Below are 20615 nucleotides of genomic sequence, written 5' to 3' on the forward strand. Positions count from 1 at the left end.
TCTGTACAGATAAAATCTAAAGGAATAAAATATGAATTGTGATATTTTTGTACAAATAGTTACAAATACGATGTCTAGGAATCTCTCGTTACATTCTGTAGACATGCTGCTTCTGCTTGGGACAGGAGACTGGTGAGAGAGAGCGGCCTCCGCAACGTCTCACTCCCTTGAACTCGATCCAAGTTCGTTAAAGCTAACAAAAAGGGGGATCCTTCCATTTTAAACAGCATCATCACCTCTGGAGGGGGAGGTTGAAGAAAAGGAAGAGAGGCTGATGCACTTCGTACACTCCTCAATAAACAATGGCTCTCTTTTCTGCACTGGGTATCAGAGGAGAACTAAAATCCTGGACTGGTGTCGAGTATGCATTGGAATGCCTTCAGCCATTCCAAGAAACAAATGTGACTTCTTTTTTCTTCTTGTGGATTAAATAAGTTAAATTATCAGGACAGGAAAGTACTCTCCCCCCCCCTCCAAAAAAAATAATCAAAGATCCATCTCCAATTTCACCAGGTCACCATCCACTTCTCAAAACAGGAGCTTAAAAGTTAGGTTCCAGAGCGAACATCGCTATTGATCAAGACTGAGATGGCGTCTTGGTATGCCTCCATCGTCGTTTTATACAAAAATATATTTCAGAGCACCCCCCCCTTTAAATACAACTTAATGTCCATAATGCCTTTCTGATGGGGAATCATGAACCCAATATAATCTTTACCTGAAGCTCCTCTAGTATCTATGCTGCCCGGCCCTCATTTGCTGTTAACAAAGCTTTGCCATGCCAATGCAGGGAAAGCACCTCCATTTTCTTTGCCCAGAACAGTGGCATCGTTGAGTGGTACTCCCCCCCCCCCCCCCCCCCTTTTTTTCCACTTAGAGGCTTCGAAATAAATCCTTTAAGTGCTGTTTTCGTTATGCTTTGTAGTTATGCATGGGAGTGGTTAACGTCAGCTGACCATTGGGTGCCACCTCATTCCCATCGTCCTCCAACAAGCCCGAGACGTCCGCATTGGGAATGCTGTCGTGGTAGCTGCTGAAGCTGATATTGTCTTCCTTGAGCTCAATGGTCCAAAAGGGGGCGTTCAGTTTCCGGTTCTGATATTCACGGTACATGTAGACAGCGCCCACAAAGCCCATCAGCAAAACCACCAAAATAATGATGACCGTCAGAATGATGATGTTGAACTGCGTCCATGAGACATCCGCTAAAGTCGAGGTGCCATTGTCGGAGGAGCTGATGGGGAAAACAGACGGCACCGTTGTCTGGATGAACGTGCTGTTGACGGCTGTCGTCGGCAAAGCTGTAGGAGCACTGATGTTTGGAGACGGAGATGGAGGGGGGAGTCCTTTGCCTTCAGGACCAGAAATGGGTTCTACAAGTTTAAAAAAAAACAAAAAACCGACAAGTGGGTTTGACACCACAGACCTAAGAGATCAGCTTCTTCCCAGGCTTTTGTCACAACCTCAACAACAGGAAGCAAGGAAATGCAAACCCCCAAATAGGAATTCAACAGTGAAATTTGTTGACTTGAGTTCCTATAGCAAATACTCCCAAACTTTTGGCATCAGCTTGTTCTAGTACTGCTGCTAGTTAATAAAAACCCTCATTAATGACAGGCCCTTAGGTAAAAACCACACCCTTTGCTCACTTGCCCTGACTTTGTGGTCTTACGGTGACCATTTTTGTGCGTGCAGATTTCATTTGCAGTTGCCATTCATTATAGTTTGGGGAAAATTGGTCTTCTTCTGCCAGCTTTGGAAACAGATTTTCTTTTGCATCAGAAGATGTCCTCCACCTGGGGACATTTGTGTGGCCTGCAGAGAGTTTGCTTGCTGTCATCGCACAAACTGATTGGTAAAAGGCAAATGGTAGCCAATGATTAAAGCTTTAGCTGGCCAAACTGATCAATTAGGACTTACAGCCCTGCCTATACAGAGCAACAGATTGTGTGGGGGATGCAGTCAGCACCACGTGTTAAATATCATGATGTATGCACCATACTAAAAAATTGTTCGCAAATATTGCTATTCAATAAAGCGGATTCCTCTAAATTCCAACCTTCCCTAGGGCATGCATCACCTGGGTGTTAAATCAGCACTGGAGGAACAAGCATCCATAATCAGAGGGTATCAAGGGGCCAAGCCACACTTTACATGGTCTATCCATGACAAATCTCTTAAGGTCCTTACTTTTATTTAAAAGGAGCCACCGGATCTACTGAACTAAATGGAGAAATGTATCTCAGAGGTGGAGTATAACCTCTGGTTCCACACTGCTTTTCCAACCTGATGCTCCCCCAAGCTTCGATTCATCACTGTAGAGCCAGTTTGGTGTAGTGGTTAAGTGCGCGGACTCTAATCTGGGAGAACCGGGTTTGATTCCCCCACTCCTCCACTTGCCCCTGGCTGGATGACCTTGGGCAAGCCGTAGTTCTGATAAGAGCTGTTCTTGAAAAAGAGCCGTTTCTGCCAGAGCTCTCTCAGCCCCACCTACCTCACAGGGTGTCTGTTGTGGGGAGGGGAAGGGAAAGGAGTTTGTCAGCTGCTCTGAGACTCCCTTAGGTAGTGAAGGGCGGGGTATAAATCCAATCTCTTCTTCTTCTCTTCAGTTTGGTGTAGTGGTTAAGAGCGCGGACTCTAATCTGGGAGAACCGGGTTTGATTCCCCACTCCTCCACTTGCACCTGGCTGGGTGACCTTCGGCAAGCTGTAGTTCTGATCAGAGCTGTTCTTGAAAAGGAGCCATTTCTGCCAGAGCTCTCTCAGCCCCACCTACCTCACAGGGTGTCTGTTGTGGGGAGGGGAGGGGAGGGGAAGGGAAAGGAGTTTGTAAGCTGCTCTGAGACACCTTTGGGGAGGGAAGGGGGGGGTATAAATCCAATCCTCCTTCTTCTTCTAAATAGGCAAATTTGATACTAATGCCTGTCTTTTGTCCTCTATGGGTCTAACAGTAGCCTTGCAAGGGTTCCAAATTAGCTATAAAAACTCCATGGAGGAAAGGTTAAACCCTCTCAGCATGGCTGCTTTGTCCCCTTGCCCGACCGATTTTAACAGAAACTCCAAACAATCCAGGGGCAGATCTCTCTTATTCTACATTCCCTTTTGCTCTTGTCAAGGGTATTCCAAACACGAATGGCAAGAGACAACATTACCTTTCTTGGTGCAGTTTCCTCCTTCAGGATTTCTGACGTAACCGTCCCGACATGTTTCGCAATGCAACCCAGCCGTGTGGTAAAGGCAGCCGATGCATTCTCCCGTGTCCGGCTTGCAGACCCGTGGGGACCGGGCTGGGTCCACATTCCCATTACACTGACATTTTATGCAGATGCTGTCAGAGTTGTAGTAGCCGCTGTCACACTGGGTGCAGAGGTCACCCGTGTAGCCAAGTTTACACTTGTCACAGGTTGGCGTGTGGTGACCAGGCTCTGGAGGGAGGAAAAACAAAACCGTTAGCAAAATCTGGCACGCTGCCACCGTTCTTCAGTCACTAAACTGGACACAGGAAGCTGCTGCATACAGAGTCAAAGCACCGGTCTGTCTTCTCATTTACCCAAAATGGTTTTTTGTTTAAATCTTGCACTTTTTGTTTAAATCTTGCACTTACAAAAGGATTGCTGAGGCAGCCTATGGTGTGGTAGAAAGCACCATCAAGTTGCGGCTGACTTGCGGCAACCCTGGCCCCGACCACACGTGCCGGAAAACACGGGGGGGGGGGGTGGCTATTTGCGCCGTCGCATTCTGATGCGCCATTATGCGGTCAGACGACAGGGGAGAAAGCCGTGCGCCGGCGCAATCACACCCAGGGAGTCTGCAGGCAGCCGTGGCAAACCATTTGCCAGCAGGTCGTCCCAGGTACTTTTTTAATGCTCATCTTCGGCGGGATGCCACGGGGTTCGCCTCGGGTGTGCTATGCCTCCCAGACGTTCCGGTGTGATCGCGCCCGGAAAATCCATGGGACAATCGTGCCTTCAGCGCAGCAAATGCTCTGCGTGAACGGGGCCCCTGCAGGGTTTTCAAGGCAAGAGGCCTTCAGAGGTGGTTGGCCATGGCCTTGCTCTGCATAGCAACTCTGGCCTTCCGGGGTGATCCCCCGTCCAAGAACTAGCCAGAGCTGACCCTGCTTAGCAGCCGAGATCTCACGAGATCAGCTAGGCTGGGCCATCCGGGTCAGGGGGAAGCAACGTATAACACCCAGTAAAGAAACATAAAACCATTTCTGCTAAAAAGAAGAACCAGCTGCATAAACACCAATGAAACCGGCAAGGAGATCATTCATGAAAGCAGGAAAAAAATAAGGGGGGAAAAGAATAAAACTAGCAGTGTTCAAATTCAAACCAATAATAAAACAGTAGGGGGAAAACAGCAATGATAAAATTGCCCAGTTGTCTAGTTTAAACCCAACGATAAAAAGAGGGGAGGGGAGAGAAAGGGGGGAAAGTAATAATACAAGGTAAGACAAAAAACTCAACAAAAGGCTTCGGAAAATTAAGATCGCTTCACTGGCTGCTTAAGAAGACTGCAGGCTCGGTACCAATGTTCCCTCTAAGATGTGGAATCCTGTGAGCAAAAATTCTACTTTGTGAGCTGCTGGCATTCAAGTTGTGAGCGAGCAATTTGGCTACTGCATGAATCTGTTTGCTCTGGAGCCATCCTTCCTAAGCCAAGACAAAAATGTGTGAGCTGGAGGCTAAAAAACTATGAGCTGGCTCACACTAACTCAGCTTAGAGGGAACACTGCTCGTTACCAGGGAGATTTCTGTGGGGAAGGAATTCTAAAAGCACCAGCACGGAAGAGTTCCCACCTATGTTCACCTACCTTGGTTCCAAAAGAGAGGGCATACAGAGGGAGGCCTCTGAAGTTCATCTTAGCTGTTTGGGGCAGGGCTGCATGGGAGAAGACCGTCCTTCACATATGCTGGTCTCACCCCATTCAGGCTCTAGCCAGTATTGCGTATACTACTCTGACCGGCAGTGGCTCTCCAAGTTCTTTCCCAACTGTGTTAGCTCAAGATCCTCTTTAGTGGAGAAGCCAGGGACTGGACCTTGGAACTTGTGTATTCAAAGCCTAGGCTTGCCAAGTCCCCCCAGGGGGCGGGGAAACCCCCGCCCCAGAGACCCGTTCCCCGCCGCCGGTGGATCGGGCCCCAAGGGGAACTCCACCCCGACGTGCACGTCGCCCGGAAGTGACGCGGGCACGCTGGGGACGAGGCCACGGTCATCCGAGGGGAAACTCTATGGTTTTCCCTCAGATGGTCGTGGCCCTGCCCTCGGCATGCCCACGTCACTTCCGGGCGATGTGGATGCGGCGCGCGCTCCAGTCCCCCGCTGCGGCTGAATTCACACTTGGCAACCCTATCAAAGCCACTGCATGCCATTCACCAACATACTTGTTTCCACACACTGAATGCCAGCCCAGATTTGAGGTACCAGATTTTTAGGGGTGTCATACCCAGACAGGGAGCTATACAAAACGAGAGAGAGAAGATGAGCTCCCTAAAGCATCAAGTAAACAGGCAGCGAAAGATGGGAGAGTCAGAGCAGGCTGGCATCTACTACGGAAAAGGAGGAAAAGAAGAAGAAGAAGAAGAGAAAGAAGAAGAAGAAGAAGAAGAAGAAGAAGAGGAGGAGGAGGAGAAGGAGGAGGAGGAGGAGGAGGAGACTGGATTTATACCCTGCCCTTTACTGGGAGTCTCAGAACGGCATAAAGACTCCTTTCCCTTCCCCTCCCCAAAACAGACACCCTGTGAAGTAGGTGGGGCTGAGAGAGCTCTTTCCAGAACTGCTCTTTCAAGAACAGCTCTGACGGAACTATGGCTTGCACAAGGTCATCTAGCAGCTGCAAATGGAGGAGTGGGGAATCAAACCTGGTTCTCCCAGATTAGAGTCCACGCACTTAATCACTACACCAAACTTTAGGCTAGTCCAGGTAGCACCAGATAGAAAGGAAGGAGAGCAGGTAATACAACACAGACAAGAACAAGAGAGAGAAGAGTGTGCTGAGGTGCGCTGTGTGCACAAGATGAGCTGGAACTATAAGGGGGATGGGTAAGAAAGAACAAGCAAGTAATTATTCCTAGAATGTCTACACAACACTGCAGCCTCATTTGTACCGAGGTGGCAAGCCTGCAGTTGAGCTGCACCACTCCAGTCTGCAGATGGGGGCTCACATGATGGAATACTCTACCTCAGTCAAGTAAAAACTAGTATGTTTGGGAAAGGGTGAGGACAGAACCCTTTTTTTCTTGACATCCAGTTTCCTATGTGGAGGGAAGGAGAATTGTGTGAAAGAGCATTCAGTTGTGAGAGCTCCCTCTTGCGGTCTGAAGTGGTACAGCCCAGACCCAGTCTAATCAGCACAATGAGAACTAAGCAGTGTACATGGGAAAAGATAAGACAGACACCTCCCTCACACTAAGTGAAAGCAATGCAGGGGAAGGTGGACGCGAGAGATCTGTCAAATGGAAAATAAGGACGGGGGGGGGGGGTGGAATGGAGAGAATAGAGAGCTAACATGAAAGCAAGAGAACAAATACCTTTGAAAGTCAACAGAAGAAATGTAAACAGAAGACAAGAAGAAAGAAGGAGCCCAGGTACAGAACAAAAAGTGCACATAGCCATGAGCAGAACAGATTCTGCTAGTCAGAGACGTGCTCTTCGATCAAAGCGACTGCATTTTATGCATCTAGTGGCTTCATAGCCTACCTTCAGATTCCCCCCAAAAAGACTCTGAGCAGGTTTACATGGGGAGAGACAAGTCCCTCAGACACTTTGGCCCTAAACACTTTGAATTGCACCTGGAAACAAACTAGGAGCTGATGCAGTTGAGAAAGCATTGTGGTTTTTTTATACTCATTTTAGCAAACCCATTCAAATCCTGGCCACCGCATTTTGCACAACTTCAAGTTTCTGGACTGACTCCCAAAGGTGCATGTTTGGGCATTGTTGCTGGAAGCTGCCAATGGATTTATCTTCGACACCTCCAATCCTTTCTATGTCGCTTTGTGCTATTCACCATCATAATACTCTACATGAGTCAATAAAGCCAGCTGATTTACAAAACAGCAAGATCAAATGCGTTTGTGAGCTCAGCTGAGCAAAGGTTCAGTGTCTTAAACTGTCCACTAGCAGGATTTTCTTGGTCAAACGTAAATTGTAAGAGGACACCCTTACTTATTCGACAGCTGCCAGTGGAAAACACTGTAGAGCAGGGGCACCGGAGACATTCGTGGTGATGTGAGATATTTCGGTAGGTCTGGTCTTTACATTTTTCACAATATGCACCTTTGGTGTTTCCCTGACAATCCAGACAAATGCCTACAAAACAAAACAGAAATAAAGATGTTTATAGCAGCTGGTGAAATGAAGATACTTCTGTTTTAGATTAGAGTGGGATGGCTCTCCCCCTCACCAAACCCAGAGTCCGGGGGGGGGGGGGTCACCGAATGCATTCATTTTCATTAGGTTAAGGTCCAAAGTAGGTTCTTGAAGATTCTGAATCAATGCAAAATATGATCTAAAACACTAAAGCAATAGAATTAAGGGGAATATCCATCAGTTAAGACAGCTAAATATTTGGTAAATAAAATGCACTGACCCTGATAGGCAGCTGCCTAACTTCTGAAGGTAAAGGTACCTGAAGCAGGGCCTCTGTTGATCATCTTAACATACAGGTATGCTCATACATGACAAGACAGATCTTCATACCATGGTCCCCAAGCCACTTATAGGTCAAAACTAGTACTTTGAATTGCACCCTGAAACCCATGGCTCTGTTCTGACCTTGGTGAAATAGGATAAACATGGCGGATCCCCAAGTCAATGAACTGGCTGTTGTAGGGTTGTGACAAGTATTTATATTTGCATCTTCCAGTGTGAATACCCACATGTCTACTTTGCAAAGAAGCACCTTGGATATGCAGCACGTTCAAGAATATCCTTTAATATTTTTTGGCATGGTTAGAAAAAGGAGTTAGAGGAGCAATCCCGTGTGCAAGAGGAGAGGACAAGTGTCCTTCCTGATTTCAAATCGTAGCGCAGCCGCAGATGTTTCCTGATGGGGAAGGTGATCATATAAAGCTTTGTGATGGGGAAGACCACTGGCTGTCCCATCAGTCCCTGAACTCCCAAATGGGACTAGCAGTTGTTCTCCAACACTGAGGGGGTTCTTTCCCAGCCCTGCTATCTGAAATCATTTTACGTGAGGGACTGAACCTGGAACCTCCTGCATGCAAAGCAAGCTTCCTTCTCAAATTGATTGTATGTGTCGAGTCACTTCCAACTTATCACAATGAATTGATGACCTCCAAAATGTCCCATACCATACTTTGGCCACCCAATGAGAAGGGAGCACTCACTGGAGAAGACCCTGATGCTGGGAAAGATTGAAGGTCAAAGAAGACGGGGACGGCAAAGGATGAGATGGTTAGACAGTGTCATCGATGCAACGAACATGAAATTGAGCAAACTTCAGAGGACGGCGGAAGACCGGAAGGCCTGGCGGGAGCTGGTCCATGGGGTCGCAAAGAGTCGGACTCGACTGTGCGACTGAACAACAACAAAATGTCCCATTGTTAACAGCCTTTCTCAGGGTTTGCAAACTGAAGGCTGCGGCTTCCTTTACTGAGTCCATCCATCTCATGTCCGGTCTTCCTCTTTTCCTACTGGCCTTCAACTATTCCTAGCATTATTATCTTTTTGAGTGAGTCTTGCCAGCCTCGTTACTTTACAAGAGGAAAGGTAAAAGGTAAAGGTTCCCTTGCTCAAAAGCCAGTCGAGTCCAACTCTAGGGTTGCGGTCAGTGTTCCCTCTAAGCTGAGTTAGTGTGAGCTAGCTCACATATTTTTAGCCTCCAGCTCACAGATTTTTGACTTCGCTCAGGAAGGATGGCTCCAGAGCAAGCTAATTTATGCAGTATCCAAATCACCCACTCATAACTTTAATGCCAGCAGCTCACAAAGTAGAACATTTGCTCACAAGACTACACAGCTTAGAGGGAACATTGGTTGCGGTGCTCATTTCCATTTCAAAGCCGAAGAGCCAGCGCTGTCCGAAGACGTTTCCATGGTCATGTGGCCGGCATGACTAAACACCAAGGCACACGGAACGCTGTTACCTTCCCACCGAAGTGGTTCCTATTTATCTACTTGCAATGTCTTGCTTTTGAACTGCTAGGTTGGCAGGAGCTGGAACTAGAGATGGGAGCTCACTCCATCCTCCAGCACCACCCGGGTCTTGAACTGCTGAACTACTGACCTTCCACAGCCTGCAGTTCAGCATCTTAACCACTTGAGCCACCACAGCTCCACTACAAGAGGAAAACTCAAGGCAAATAACAAAGGAAATGTCGAACGCAAATGGGTAGAAGCAGACCCAGGGAGCAGGGCCGGTTTTCCCTTCATACCTCTCCTGCAGAGTGGTTGCCTGTTGAAGGAGAACTGAATGACAGCCATGGAGGCTAGCTTATGAAGAGTGTCTCTTCCTCCCTGCCCCCGCCCCCACCCCCGGCTTCTGCTAAGCGGCAGAATGACTGGCCATGGATGGAGTCCAGGTCTCTGCTACCAAGCTGGGTCCCTCTGCAACGATGTGGCTTCAGGTCATGGCATGCATCCATTCTCCTAATGGGATTTTCATCAGTGAGGAATGTGCTGGGGGCCGGGGGTGTTGGTGTTGGTGAGATGATGCAATGTCAAGCCAACAGGCCCTTACACTTCCAATCGCCACCTCGTTAGAACTACATATCCACACCCGCATGCACAAGGATGAGCTCTCTCTACACAGAGATTCAAATGATTGCACAGGTATCCAAGACCACCATGCTGGAAGGCAGAATCCACCAAATGAGAAGTTTCCTGTTGTTGTGGTTCAGTCGCACAGTCGAGTCCGACTCTTCGCGACCCCATGGACCAGATCACGCCAGGCCTTCCGGTCTTCCGCCGTCCTCTGAAGTTTGCTCAACTTCACGTTCGTTGCATCTGTGACACTGTCTCACCATCTCATCCTTTGCCGTCCCCGTCTTCTTTGACCTTCAATCTTTCCCAGCATCAGGGTCTTCTCCAGTGAGGGCTCCCTTCTCATTGGGTGGCCAAAGTATTTGAGCTTCAGTTTCATTATCTGGCCTTCCAGGGAACAGTCGGGGTTGATTTCTTTTAGGATTGACTGATTTGATCTTCTTGCAGTCCAAGGGACTCTCAAGAGTCCTGTTACATATCCCCAATTAAAAAAAATATATACAATTGATGCTCCAGGCAGCCATTAGAGGGCACCCAAAACACATCTATTAATTTCCCCAATACCAAGCATATGAAGCCCTGACCCGGATAGCCAATGCAAGCCTGATGTTGCCAGATTTCGGCAGCTAAGCGGCGGCGGCCCTGGTCAGTGTATGGATGGGAGACCACCAAGGGAAACCAGGGCTGTGAGATCGAGGCAGGCAATGGCAAGCCACCTCGGAACGTCTCTTGCCTCGGAAAGCTGTAACTGGAGGGTAACAACAATAGGTAAAGGTAAAGGTTCCCTTGCTCGAAAGCCAGTCGAGTCCGACTCTAGGGTTGCGGTGCTCATCTCCGTTTCAAAGCCGAAGAGCCAGCGCTGTCCAAAGACGTTTCCGTGGTCATGTGGCCGGCATGACTAAACACCAAGGCGCACGGAACGCTGTTACCTTCCCACCGAAGCGGTACCTATTTATCTACTTGCAATTTCTTGCTTTCGAACTGCTAGCTTGGCAGGAGCTGGAACTAGAGACGGGAGCTCAGTCCGTCATGCGGCACACTCGGGTCTCCAACTGCTGAACTACCGACCTTCCACAGCCTGCAGTTCAGCGCCTTAACCACTTGAGCCACCGCAGCTCCTAACAACAATAAAGCCTACGCAAATAAATATATACATCTCCTATTTATTTTACAGTGTGCGAATGGCACCAGCCATGAAAGAAGTGACACATGCCGGCCAGGTACACTTGCTTTCAGTGTGAGTGGATGCGCTTCTCTCCCTGCAGAAACAGGCCACAGTTCTTAACAAAATGTGAGACACTTAACTGGCTTTAGGAGCAAGTCACCAGTAGCGGGTCTGGGACAGGCTAGCTAGCAAGTCCTGCCTGAGCCAAGAATGTACAGATCTCTCGACGTAGCTCGGAGCATTTTTAAATCTGTATGTATTTAGTTCCTTGCGTTCCATGCGCCTTGGTGTTTAGTCATGCCGGCCACATGACCACGCAAACGTCTTCGGACAGCGCTGGCTCTTCGGCTTTGAAACGGAGATGAGCACCGCAACCCTAGAGTCGGACTCGACTGGCTTTCGAGCAAGGGAACCTTTACCTTTTTAAGTAAGGGTCAACGGAGGGGGCATCAAGTCACAGCTGACTTACGGCGACCCCGTAGGGTTTTCCAGGCAAGAGACATTCAGAGGCGGCTGGCCGTGGCCTGCCTTCGTGTCACAACCCTGGTGTTCCTTGGAGGTCTCCCATCCAAACACTGACCCGGGCCAAACCCTGCTTAGCTTCCGAGATCTGATGAGACTGCGTTAACCTGGGCTATCCAGATCGGGGTGGTCAATTTATGCATACACTTTTATCACACACGGACTAATAAAATAATGATCCACAAAGACTCACGGAAGAAGAGGGACCCCCCCTTCCCTTCCCTCCCCTACCCGGCCATTGCCTTATTCCCTCCACCCCGCCAGCCTCTGCTTTACCGGTCTCACGATGGCAGCTCTTGGAATGGTTATTGCACCAACACGGTTCACAAGTGCTTTTGTTGAACTTGGAGTACCCTTCTTGACATTCGGCACATTTTAGGCCCGCCGCTCCAGCTTTACACAGACATCTTCCGGAGCTGTATAAGGAAAGGGGAGAGGAGGTGGAAAGATGAATGGTGGACACGTTAGCCTCTCTGGAGCAGTCTTACCGGAAAGAGGGGCAATCTTTTTTTTTTTTAACCATCAAATCACAGCTGACTTATGGCAACCCCATAGGATTATCAAGGCAAGAGAAACGTAGAGGTTTTACTGCCTTCCCAGTCTAGTCTGGTTTTACATACGTTTGCACCTTAATAAAGCAATTCTATTTTACTCTGTCGTGGTGTTTGTGTTCTTTGAACCTCAAAGGCTTAATCCATTGCCTTAGACTCTTAGACTCTTCTTGACCACTGCTAGAAGGAACTGTTAGTTCCTGAGCTCAGTCTGTAGTCCCACTCTGCAGGGCTGACCTTGTGTGTTAAGTTCCGTAGCCAGTCTGGAGGCTCAGTCTTTTGCTCCAGGACTGTTGGGAACCACTAAAAGACCTGGTGGCAGACTACCCTAAGCTCGGGGGGGGGTTAGATTCCCTTAAGTAATTTGTAATTTTGCCTTGCAACCTGTTCTTTGAACCCAAACGTCTGACCCGGAGGGGCTGGCGTTTGTGACAAGGCTGTGACATCACAACCTTGGTATTCCTTGGAGGTCTCTCATCCAAATACAAGCCAGGGCCGATGCTGCGTAGCTGATGAGATCAGGCTAGCCTAGGCTATCAAGGTCGAATTAGAATAGCCAATTAAAAACCCCTTGGTTAAAAATGGTGCCCCCCTACCAGATACAAGTCAAAGGAACCTTACTGACCTAGGGGATACTTACCTAAGTGACAGCATCGACTGTCTCACTGATATCTGTTGAGCTGTCTTACCTGTACAACAGTCTTCCAATACCATCCGAGAAGAGGCATCTCCCTTTCCTCACACACAGCAGAGAATGCCTCTTCTGGGATGAAACAACAACGAGAACCTTGTGGCATCTTAAAGGCTAATGGGTTTATTGTGAGCTAAGTCAACTCCAGATGCATGCCGTAGACAAAAGGTACGCGTTAGCGCTACAAGATTCTTTGCTGATTTTGCTGGAACAAACTAACAACAAGCCCCTCTAGAATTCTTCTGGGCTCCCTGTTGCAACATCTGTGTGCATCAGCTAAATACAAAGAGTGCTTTTTAAATTTAAGACTATTGTTTAATATTCTTATGTATGCCGAGGCTGGCCCTGAAGACAACAATTTGGTAGCTTCAGCTGGTACGGAAGCACAGCTGCTTGTCTGTTTGGAGGGGGGGGGTACAAGCTGGTGCAAACACAAAGCACCAGAGCTGCAGCAACTTGGCTGGCATAAATCCCTGTACCTTCTTAGGTCTGCCCAAGGCCCCCGGCTGACTATTCCCTATGATAGTACCAGAGTAGCAGAACTGGATCCAGTCAGACATCACCCGAAAACCCTTATTTGCACAAACAATATGCTGCCCACAAGAAACAAATCTAGAATTAATATGTAAACATTCAATTATATTCAATTAAACCATATAATCAACAAGGTGTTTCTGCGTTTTTAAAAAGTATTTAAATAGACCCACCTTTTGACCAGAAAGAGGCAACTTTTACATAAAACACTGTAATTCTGTTTCCCCATCCATAAGGGACCCTCAAAGAAGCCACAGAAGTCAACAAAGATTTAAATATTCAACTTTGTTCCCTGCAAATTAACACTTAATTCTCACCAGATTGCACCTCTTGCTTTTAAACTTCCCAGCCAAGAGATGGCAGGAAAAGAAGCGATTTAACTTTTTAAAAGGGGGGGACCGGGTGCTGGGAAGTTCAAACTTAATGCTTCTCTGGCAGGATGTCCCAGTGGACACGAATGGCTCAAAGCCATGGCCTGGGTGTATGCAAGAATTAAATCTTTCAGCTAGAGATTTTTTTTTTCTCTTTTTGCCTCTGGTCAATGCATGTATAAAGCTCTTTACAACATCCTCTTTCATAGCTCCCATGTAGCACAGACTGTTGAGCACTTTGCTGGGAAAAGGTCAACAATCTAAATGTGCGTAAACCACACATGCACACTCACAGTCCTGTTATAAGGGTGATTATTACTTTTTTTTTAAGTGCCCCCAAAGACAAAGGCTGACAGTTTCATGGCTGCAGACTGAACTGCTCTTTCATGGCCAAGTGTGAGCCAGCAACTGCCTTTCATTTTTTAACGATTACCCTCCTTCCCCAATCGTATACATTTGCTCTTATTAAAGGCTCCCTATCCCTGCTGCTTCCTGAAAACTCGAAGTCCACTTTGCACTCCACCAGTCCATATCCATGCCTTCAGCTACCACCAAGTTGCTTGTTCTGGTCTGAGGGACAAGCAGTGGGATCGGCTTCTGTGAGTGACAAGTTTTGGCAGGCTGGTCAAATCCATAGGCCTTAAAAGAGCTGTCGCAGGCAGTGACTAGAAAGGTTCTCTAATGGCTGCCACCACTCTGGTATGGGTCTCCTCGGGAGGGCCCAGAGAACCAACCATAGCACTTTATACAGATCATCCTCTTTTCTTTAATGTTCTATTGGGAGCGCTATGGCGCTGAATCAGGACTACACAGCAGTACCACAGTGACCCCACTGAGATGCCTGGACTCCGTTTAGATACACTGATGTTCGCTACTGCATCTCAGCATGGATTTTAAAAGGTAATTTGGGGGCAGACGTTGTATTTATCATGTCTGTTTAAAGAGTAAATAACTGAAAAGAGCAATAAGGACAAACGTACCAGCACAGCATGAAAAAGGAGGAGGGGCTTTACTAGGGGGAGTGGTGGGACAGTGGGCATATCCCACTGTCTTAACATCTGAACTGTGTTAGTTCAAGCCCCGCGCTGGCGTGAGCAGCCAGCCTGTTGTCCCCAGCTCATCGTCCACCCAGCGATTCGAAAGCTTCGGCGAGTAGATAAAATGGGAACCACTCCTTAGAGAGGGTGGGCACGCCAACCTCCCTTGTGGGAGGGCGTTAGCTGATGGTCGGACAGGTCCTGGTCAAGGCTTGTAAGGCGAAACAGCTTCCCGGCTACGAAAAGAACACCTGCAATGGATGTTCCGGCCAGGCGGTGGCAGTGTGGCGATTGACATACGGGTCCTGAAGCCTGGCCAGCAAGCAGCTGTGCGGGAAAATGACGGAGCCAGCCAGAAGACATCTACACCGGGCAGTGATGGCGCGTGCAATTAAAATGAATATATGTTGTCTTCCCTATCCCCTACAAACATTGTTAGTCCCTTGTCTATATGGAGTAACTGTACATCGCTTTGAGCCCACTGGGGAAAGCGAATAATAAATGGAAAGTATTATTATTATTATTATTAGTAGTAGTAGTAGTAGTAGTCTGGGCTTTGGTTAATTAAAAAGCACCAGAATAGCCTGCTACCCAGCAGTTTTCAGAAATCCCAGGCTCCGTTAATTTCAAAGTAACCAATGCCTCTTTGATTCCAATATTGAATAACTAATGCTAGATGAGTGCTATTGATGGACATTCCTTTCCATTAAAAGACACAAAGGCAGAAAAGAAACTGGTCCGCAAAGGGGATGCGTTTCCCACTTCACGCATGTCTAGAGAGGCAGCATACAAAGTACCTGATTGTACAGCTTGTTTAAGTGGGAGATCAGGGCATAAGGGAATGGTGAGACAGATGTGTGGTCGATTTTTTAAAAGTTTGCTTTAGAGGAAGTGTAGACTGAGGCACGCACACAGCCCATGGTTTGTGGGAGTTAAGGAAGGAAGGAAAGCTTCCTGGGTTTCAAAACTGTCCGGTTCCCCCCCCCCCCGCGCCCTTGGAACTCTGTGTCCAGGGAGTTCCTTGTTTGTTCCTTGATTCCAGGTGACAGCAGTAGCAAACGTCAGTGTATCCAAATGGAGTCCAGGCATCTCAATGGGGTCGCTATGGTGCTGATTTGTAGTCCTGCTTCAGTGCCATAGCACTCCCAATATAATGTTGTTGTTGTTTTTTTAAAAAAAACACCTCTTAGGGAGATCGTGCGCGCAGGGGAGAAATGGTGGGGAAAGAAAGCAGCGCAGTTTGAAATGATAAGTCACTTCAGAGATGGCTCCTTACCGGAAGGGAAAGGCTGTGTGAAACAGCCGTCCCTGTACCAGTTTATTCCATGACGGTACAATAACGGTTTAAAAAGGGTAATGTGAAATTCCTCATAGTCTTTGAGGTTCCAAAGTTGCTCAGGTGTCCCACTGGAATTAGAAGAAACTAATTCCCTTCCCTTTGCACCAAGAGACAAACTGGCCCGTCAGATACAACTAGGCTCCAGAGCATGGTAGAAGGACACGTGATGCCAGTAGTCTTGGTAAAGCTAAGCAAGTCGGTGTTTCAACAGTGCCTGGATGGGCGATCTCCTTATGGACACCACCTTAAATTCTTTCACAATGGAAGAAAACCAGGGTTATCAACAATCAGACTAATCCATTTGAGCATTAGTGTAACCCCACAAGCTCTTCCAGTAACTGCGACTCTTTCACCTGTTACATAAACAGGAACGTCTACTGCTAGACATTCCATATCGAATCATTCTCAGCCAATCTCTTCACTACATTAAACTGCAACTTGACTTAAATGAACTGTGACAGTATATTGTAACCCACTAGGTAACCTCTTTGTTTTCAGTTCTATAGTCTTAGTTATTACTGGAGGATGGGAAGTTGTAAAACTATACATTGAAAAATTTAATAATATAATTTAAAAGGTATGTTATTGCCTGGCTGTACAGAAAAAGATCCCCCCCCAAAAAAAAGGTACTTTCAAAATCACACTAAGACTTAATGTCTGAAACCGAATTCATTTTTGCTTCCCCCTGGCCTCACAGAATGGTTCAACAAGCCTACAGAGAACTTATTGTACGAGACGATTCCATAGGGAAATATCACCGTCTATATTCACCAAGCCTCAATTGAGCTTTAATGGAAACATCATAACCTATATGTTGATTTTCAGGGCAATTAATCCGGACATTAGGAGACGGGGAAACCAAGAGGCAGAAATGCCTATTAGCAAAATGGTTCAATTTCATCACTTTCCTCCCTGGGCCCATCTTGGCTATACGAAACCATCTGAATTTAATAACACCCGATGTGTTCTGAGGAAGTCTTCTCCCCCCCCCCACCCCGGTTTCTGCCAAGCCCCCAACATTATGCAATCCCAGCAAAGCTCCTTTTTTGAGGGGGAGGGCGGGCAAGGGGGAGGGAAGAAGGGCAGCTTTATTCCAAGAAAACACTGGGACATTGTGCATAAAGCACTCCTTGCTTCATGCTCGCGAATGGAATCCAGCTGCATGAAATCAGTCAAAGGAGCTGAAACACTTGAGAACTTTGAAGAGGCGTTTTGTAAAATGTCAAAAGGCAAGAGCGTCTGGCCAGCCTTACAGCCTCCGCCACATCAACCTACCAGCTTGGACCATTCCAGGTCCCTGAGCCAAAAGGCGGGCTATCCTGAAATTGCTATGTGGGTTATAGGGTGTTTGCTTTATTTCAAACTTCTTTTGAAAACAGACAGCTTACAAAGGATAAACATGAAAATGAATAACAGAACTAGCATAATCCTTCATCTTGCATCATCCTTCATTTTTAGCGGCGTCCTTCACTGCAGCTATACTGCCGTTTTAAAGCACTGTGATACAGCAAGAGTGGCCCGGCTTTCAGGCACTAGTCAGTTGCTGTTTCATCTAAAAGTCCAAGGAGGAGCCAGGTCTGAAAGGGGTATGGCTGGGAACAGAATTTCGTGCACAGTCAGATTTTCACTTTTTAGGGATGCCAGTCCCCAAGTAGGGGTGAGGGATCCCCTGATTTTGGGGGCTCCTGTCCACCGCCAGCCAGCTAGCCAGCAGGGGAGGCCACCCATGGCCATCCCCTCCCTCCCTGCAAGATTTAAAGGGCCCTCAAACTGATCGGCGGGGGCATGTGGCCCACCATTCAGCTGGAGGGTCCTTTAAATCTTGCAGGAGGGAAGGGAAAGGGGTGGACGCCTCCACCCGCCTGAACTCCAAGCAGCAAATTTGCCACTGGAGTTCAGACGTGGCCTCTGCTCCTCAAAAAGCAATTAAAGGGTCCCTTTTAAATGCCTTTTGAGGAGCGGGGGGGGGGGCTCATGCACCTGAATCCAAAGCAGTAAATTTGCCGCTTGGGATTCAGGCACTCAAGAAAGCATTTAAAGGGACCCTTAAAATGCTTTTTGAGAGAGGGGGCACACACGCCTGAATGCAAAGTAGTGAATTTGCCGCTTGGGATTCAGGCGTGTCCTCAAAGTGATAATGTCTCTTCTGCGTGACATCATCACATTGGAGATGCCTCCACCTCCTCCAGGAACACCCCCCAAAGTCCCCTGCTGGGGCAGGAGGGAGGATCTGGCAACCTTATCACTGTTACATAGTCAGGGGTCATTTTGTAGAAAGAGGTGCATGAGCTCATTAGCATAACTCATTAACATAACTTATTTGCATATGCCACACCCCCTGACATCACCGGAAGTGTGTCAGAAGGCAATACCCACCGCTCAGGCTCCACTGGACTGTTTTGGATTGCTAGTTATTGGGGGGGGGGGAACGTGCAGATCTGTCCTCAAAGAGGAGGGAGAGCTTGGACCTGAATAAAACTTGGTCTTAAAGGTGCCACTGGACTGTTTTGGGCCGGGGGGCTCTGCAACTTACCTGGCTGCTTCTTGTTCTGACTGAGGGCTGCTGGGAGCAGGGAGTGGGGCTTGTTGCATGTGCCCGCCCCCTGGGCTCTTTACTGCCGGAGCTCCGCTCCTGTGCGCTCCCTGCAGGAAATGACCCCTGATCATAGTATAGCATAGAAACATCTTGTTTTTATTGTGCTGCTCTCTCACCACTATGAACACAGTGCTAAAAAGAAAAATCAAACAGCAACAGGAGGACTCCCCCCCCCCCCAAATTCTTCCAATGGAAAATTCGGGGAAGCACTAAAGAACCCCTGTTTTCTCTTTCAGAATGAGTAAAATGCTTCTGAAGAAAAGGCTTTTATACTCAATGTTTGTAATATGATAGAAAAGTTGGACACACATGTAACATTTTCAAGACTTCTTCTGCTGAAATGTAAATCATTTCGGCCACCATTAATATGCTGTGCTGTGTTTAGTGATAAGACATTATTAAAGAGTTCAATGTTTTTAGTGTTATAAAGTTTAGCTTAATATCCAAACATGCTGGCAGGATGACCTGCTGTGACTCTGTGAGCATGATTCTGTCCAAATAATGCATTTCCTTTCATTCACTACAGAATTTGTTTTCCAGATCCAACTTTTATTTTTTCCTACTTCAAAAATTAATAATACATGTGCTACAGTAGCACAGGGTGCAGCAGTCTGCGACACTTTCTCAGGTACTGGGTAGACTTGCCTAAAGTATTTATGCTTTAAAATGCCATATGCCAAAGAGTACAACTAAGTTAGAAATTGTGCATTTCATGCTGGGCAATCAGTAGAATTAGTCTATGTTTGCCCCAAATGTGCTGCATATTTTTCAATTTTCCCCCAAAATGTCTTCTTTTTCTGATTAATTCTCCCCCCCCCCCATGGCTTCAAAATTTCCAGAAATGTTACATCTCTAATCCACTGATTGTTTTCAACATCAATGAAAGCAGAAAAGGCAGGCACCATCTTGAAAGAGGCACTGCCCTTCTCTGTTTGAACTGACATCTATCTACCCCTTCCATCACTCCTGTATGTGTGTGTGGGGGTGTGTGAAATTGGCTATGACATATGCATGAATCTTCGAAGAACAAAAGTGGTATGCATTATTTGGTGAACAACTGCCTTCTTCATATGCAGATCTAATCAGTTCACTCACTAATTGTCACAACCACCTTTCTTCATATGCAGATCTAATCAGTTCACTCACTAATTGTCACAGTGATGAGGGCTCAGTTGGTTTAGGGGCCCTTTCAAGGACCAGTTCACATGCACATCCCCAGATCAATGGCTCTGGGTAAGACAGGAGATTTTATTGTAAAACAATTCTATTCGTGGCACCTGCTGTATTATACACGGGTGTCTGTAAACTACCTCAATTAGGAAGCAGGATAGAAATAATTTGAAAAATTAAAACGCATAGTTAGAGCAACAGACGCGTGCCCTGAGCCTTCAAAAAAATAGGACAGGGATTCTGGACTGAAATACAGGGGCTTTTTTCAAGTTCAGTGACCCATCTGCGTCTGTCTGTGCTTATCTGAGAGAGGAAGCATTGACCTAGCCTCTGGGGAAAACAGGCTGAACAACAACAAAAATCAATTATTATTTAAAAAAAAATTAAATTAGAGTAAAATCGGTTATGTGAACTGTCGTTTTTCAAAAATAACCTGGATAGGAAGCATTTTTTCCTTGTGGATGGTGCTGCGCATGGAAGGGGCTGGCGGAAGGCTATAAGGGGGCTTTTTCTCCATCCCCCCCTTCTGTCTGGCCACTGATCAGATGGACACTTGCCATGTGTACAAAGAAAACCAAAACCTTCAGTTTTACAATCGTTTTTCTTGTGGTGAAGCCCTGTAATGGTATAGTGCAAAACACAAGTGGTCCATGTGATTAAGAAGGTATTCTCCTATTCTCCTACACAGGTTAAAAGGTGGTCCATACAGTTTCACGAGAACACATTTATTAGTTTATAATCCTATACAGAAAATATTATGTCTTGCTACAATTTATGGTAGTTTTACAGCCATTATGCAGTACCGAGATTCAGCAGTACCACAGAAGAAGAAGAAGAAGAAGAAGAAGAAGAAGAAGAAGAAGAAGAAGAAGAAGAAGAAGAAGAAGAAGAAGAAGAAGAAGAAGAAGAAGA

The 20615-nt window shown here is 47.0% G+C and overlaps 1 protein-coding gene across 1 annotated transcript in view; it reads right to left on the reverse strand.

Annotated features, from left to right (window-relative positions):
• Window positions 1-906: 906 nt before the first annotated feature.
• Window positions 907-20615, reverse strand: part of MEGF9 (multiple EGF-like-domains 9) — a 105924-nt gene continuing 86215 nt past the window's right edge. The window contains exons 3-6 of the mRNA XM_015420168.1: window positions 11691-11830; window positions 7170-7313; window positions 3152-3424; window positions 907-1373 (exon numbers count right to left, since the gene is read on the reverse strand). Of these exons, the coding sequence (XP_015275654.1) occupies window positions 913-1373; window positions 3152-3424; window positions 7170-7313; window positions 11691-11830 (1018 nt within the window). The 3' untranslated portion in view covers window positions 907-912. The remainder of the gene's footprint in view (window positions 1374-3151; window positions 3425-7169; window positions 7314-11690; window positions 11831-20615) is intronic.

This window comes from Gekko japonicus, unplaced genomic scaffold, assembly GCF_001447785.1.
Source record: "Gekko japonicus isolate JY-2015 unplaced genomic scaffold, Gekko_japonicus_V1.1 scaffold102, whole genome shotgun sequence".
Taxonomy (NCBI): Eukaryota; Metazoa; Chordata; class Lepidosauria; order Squamata; family Gekkonidae; genus Gekko; species Gekko japonicus.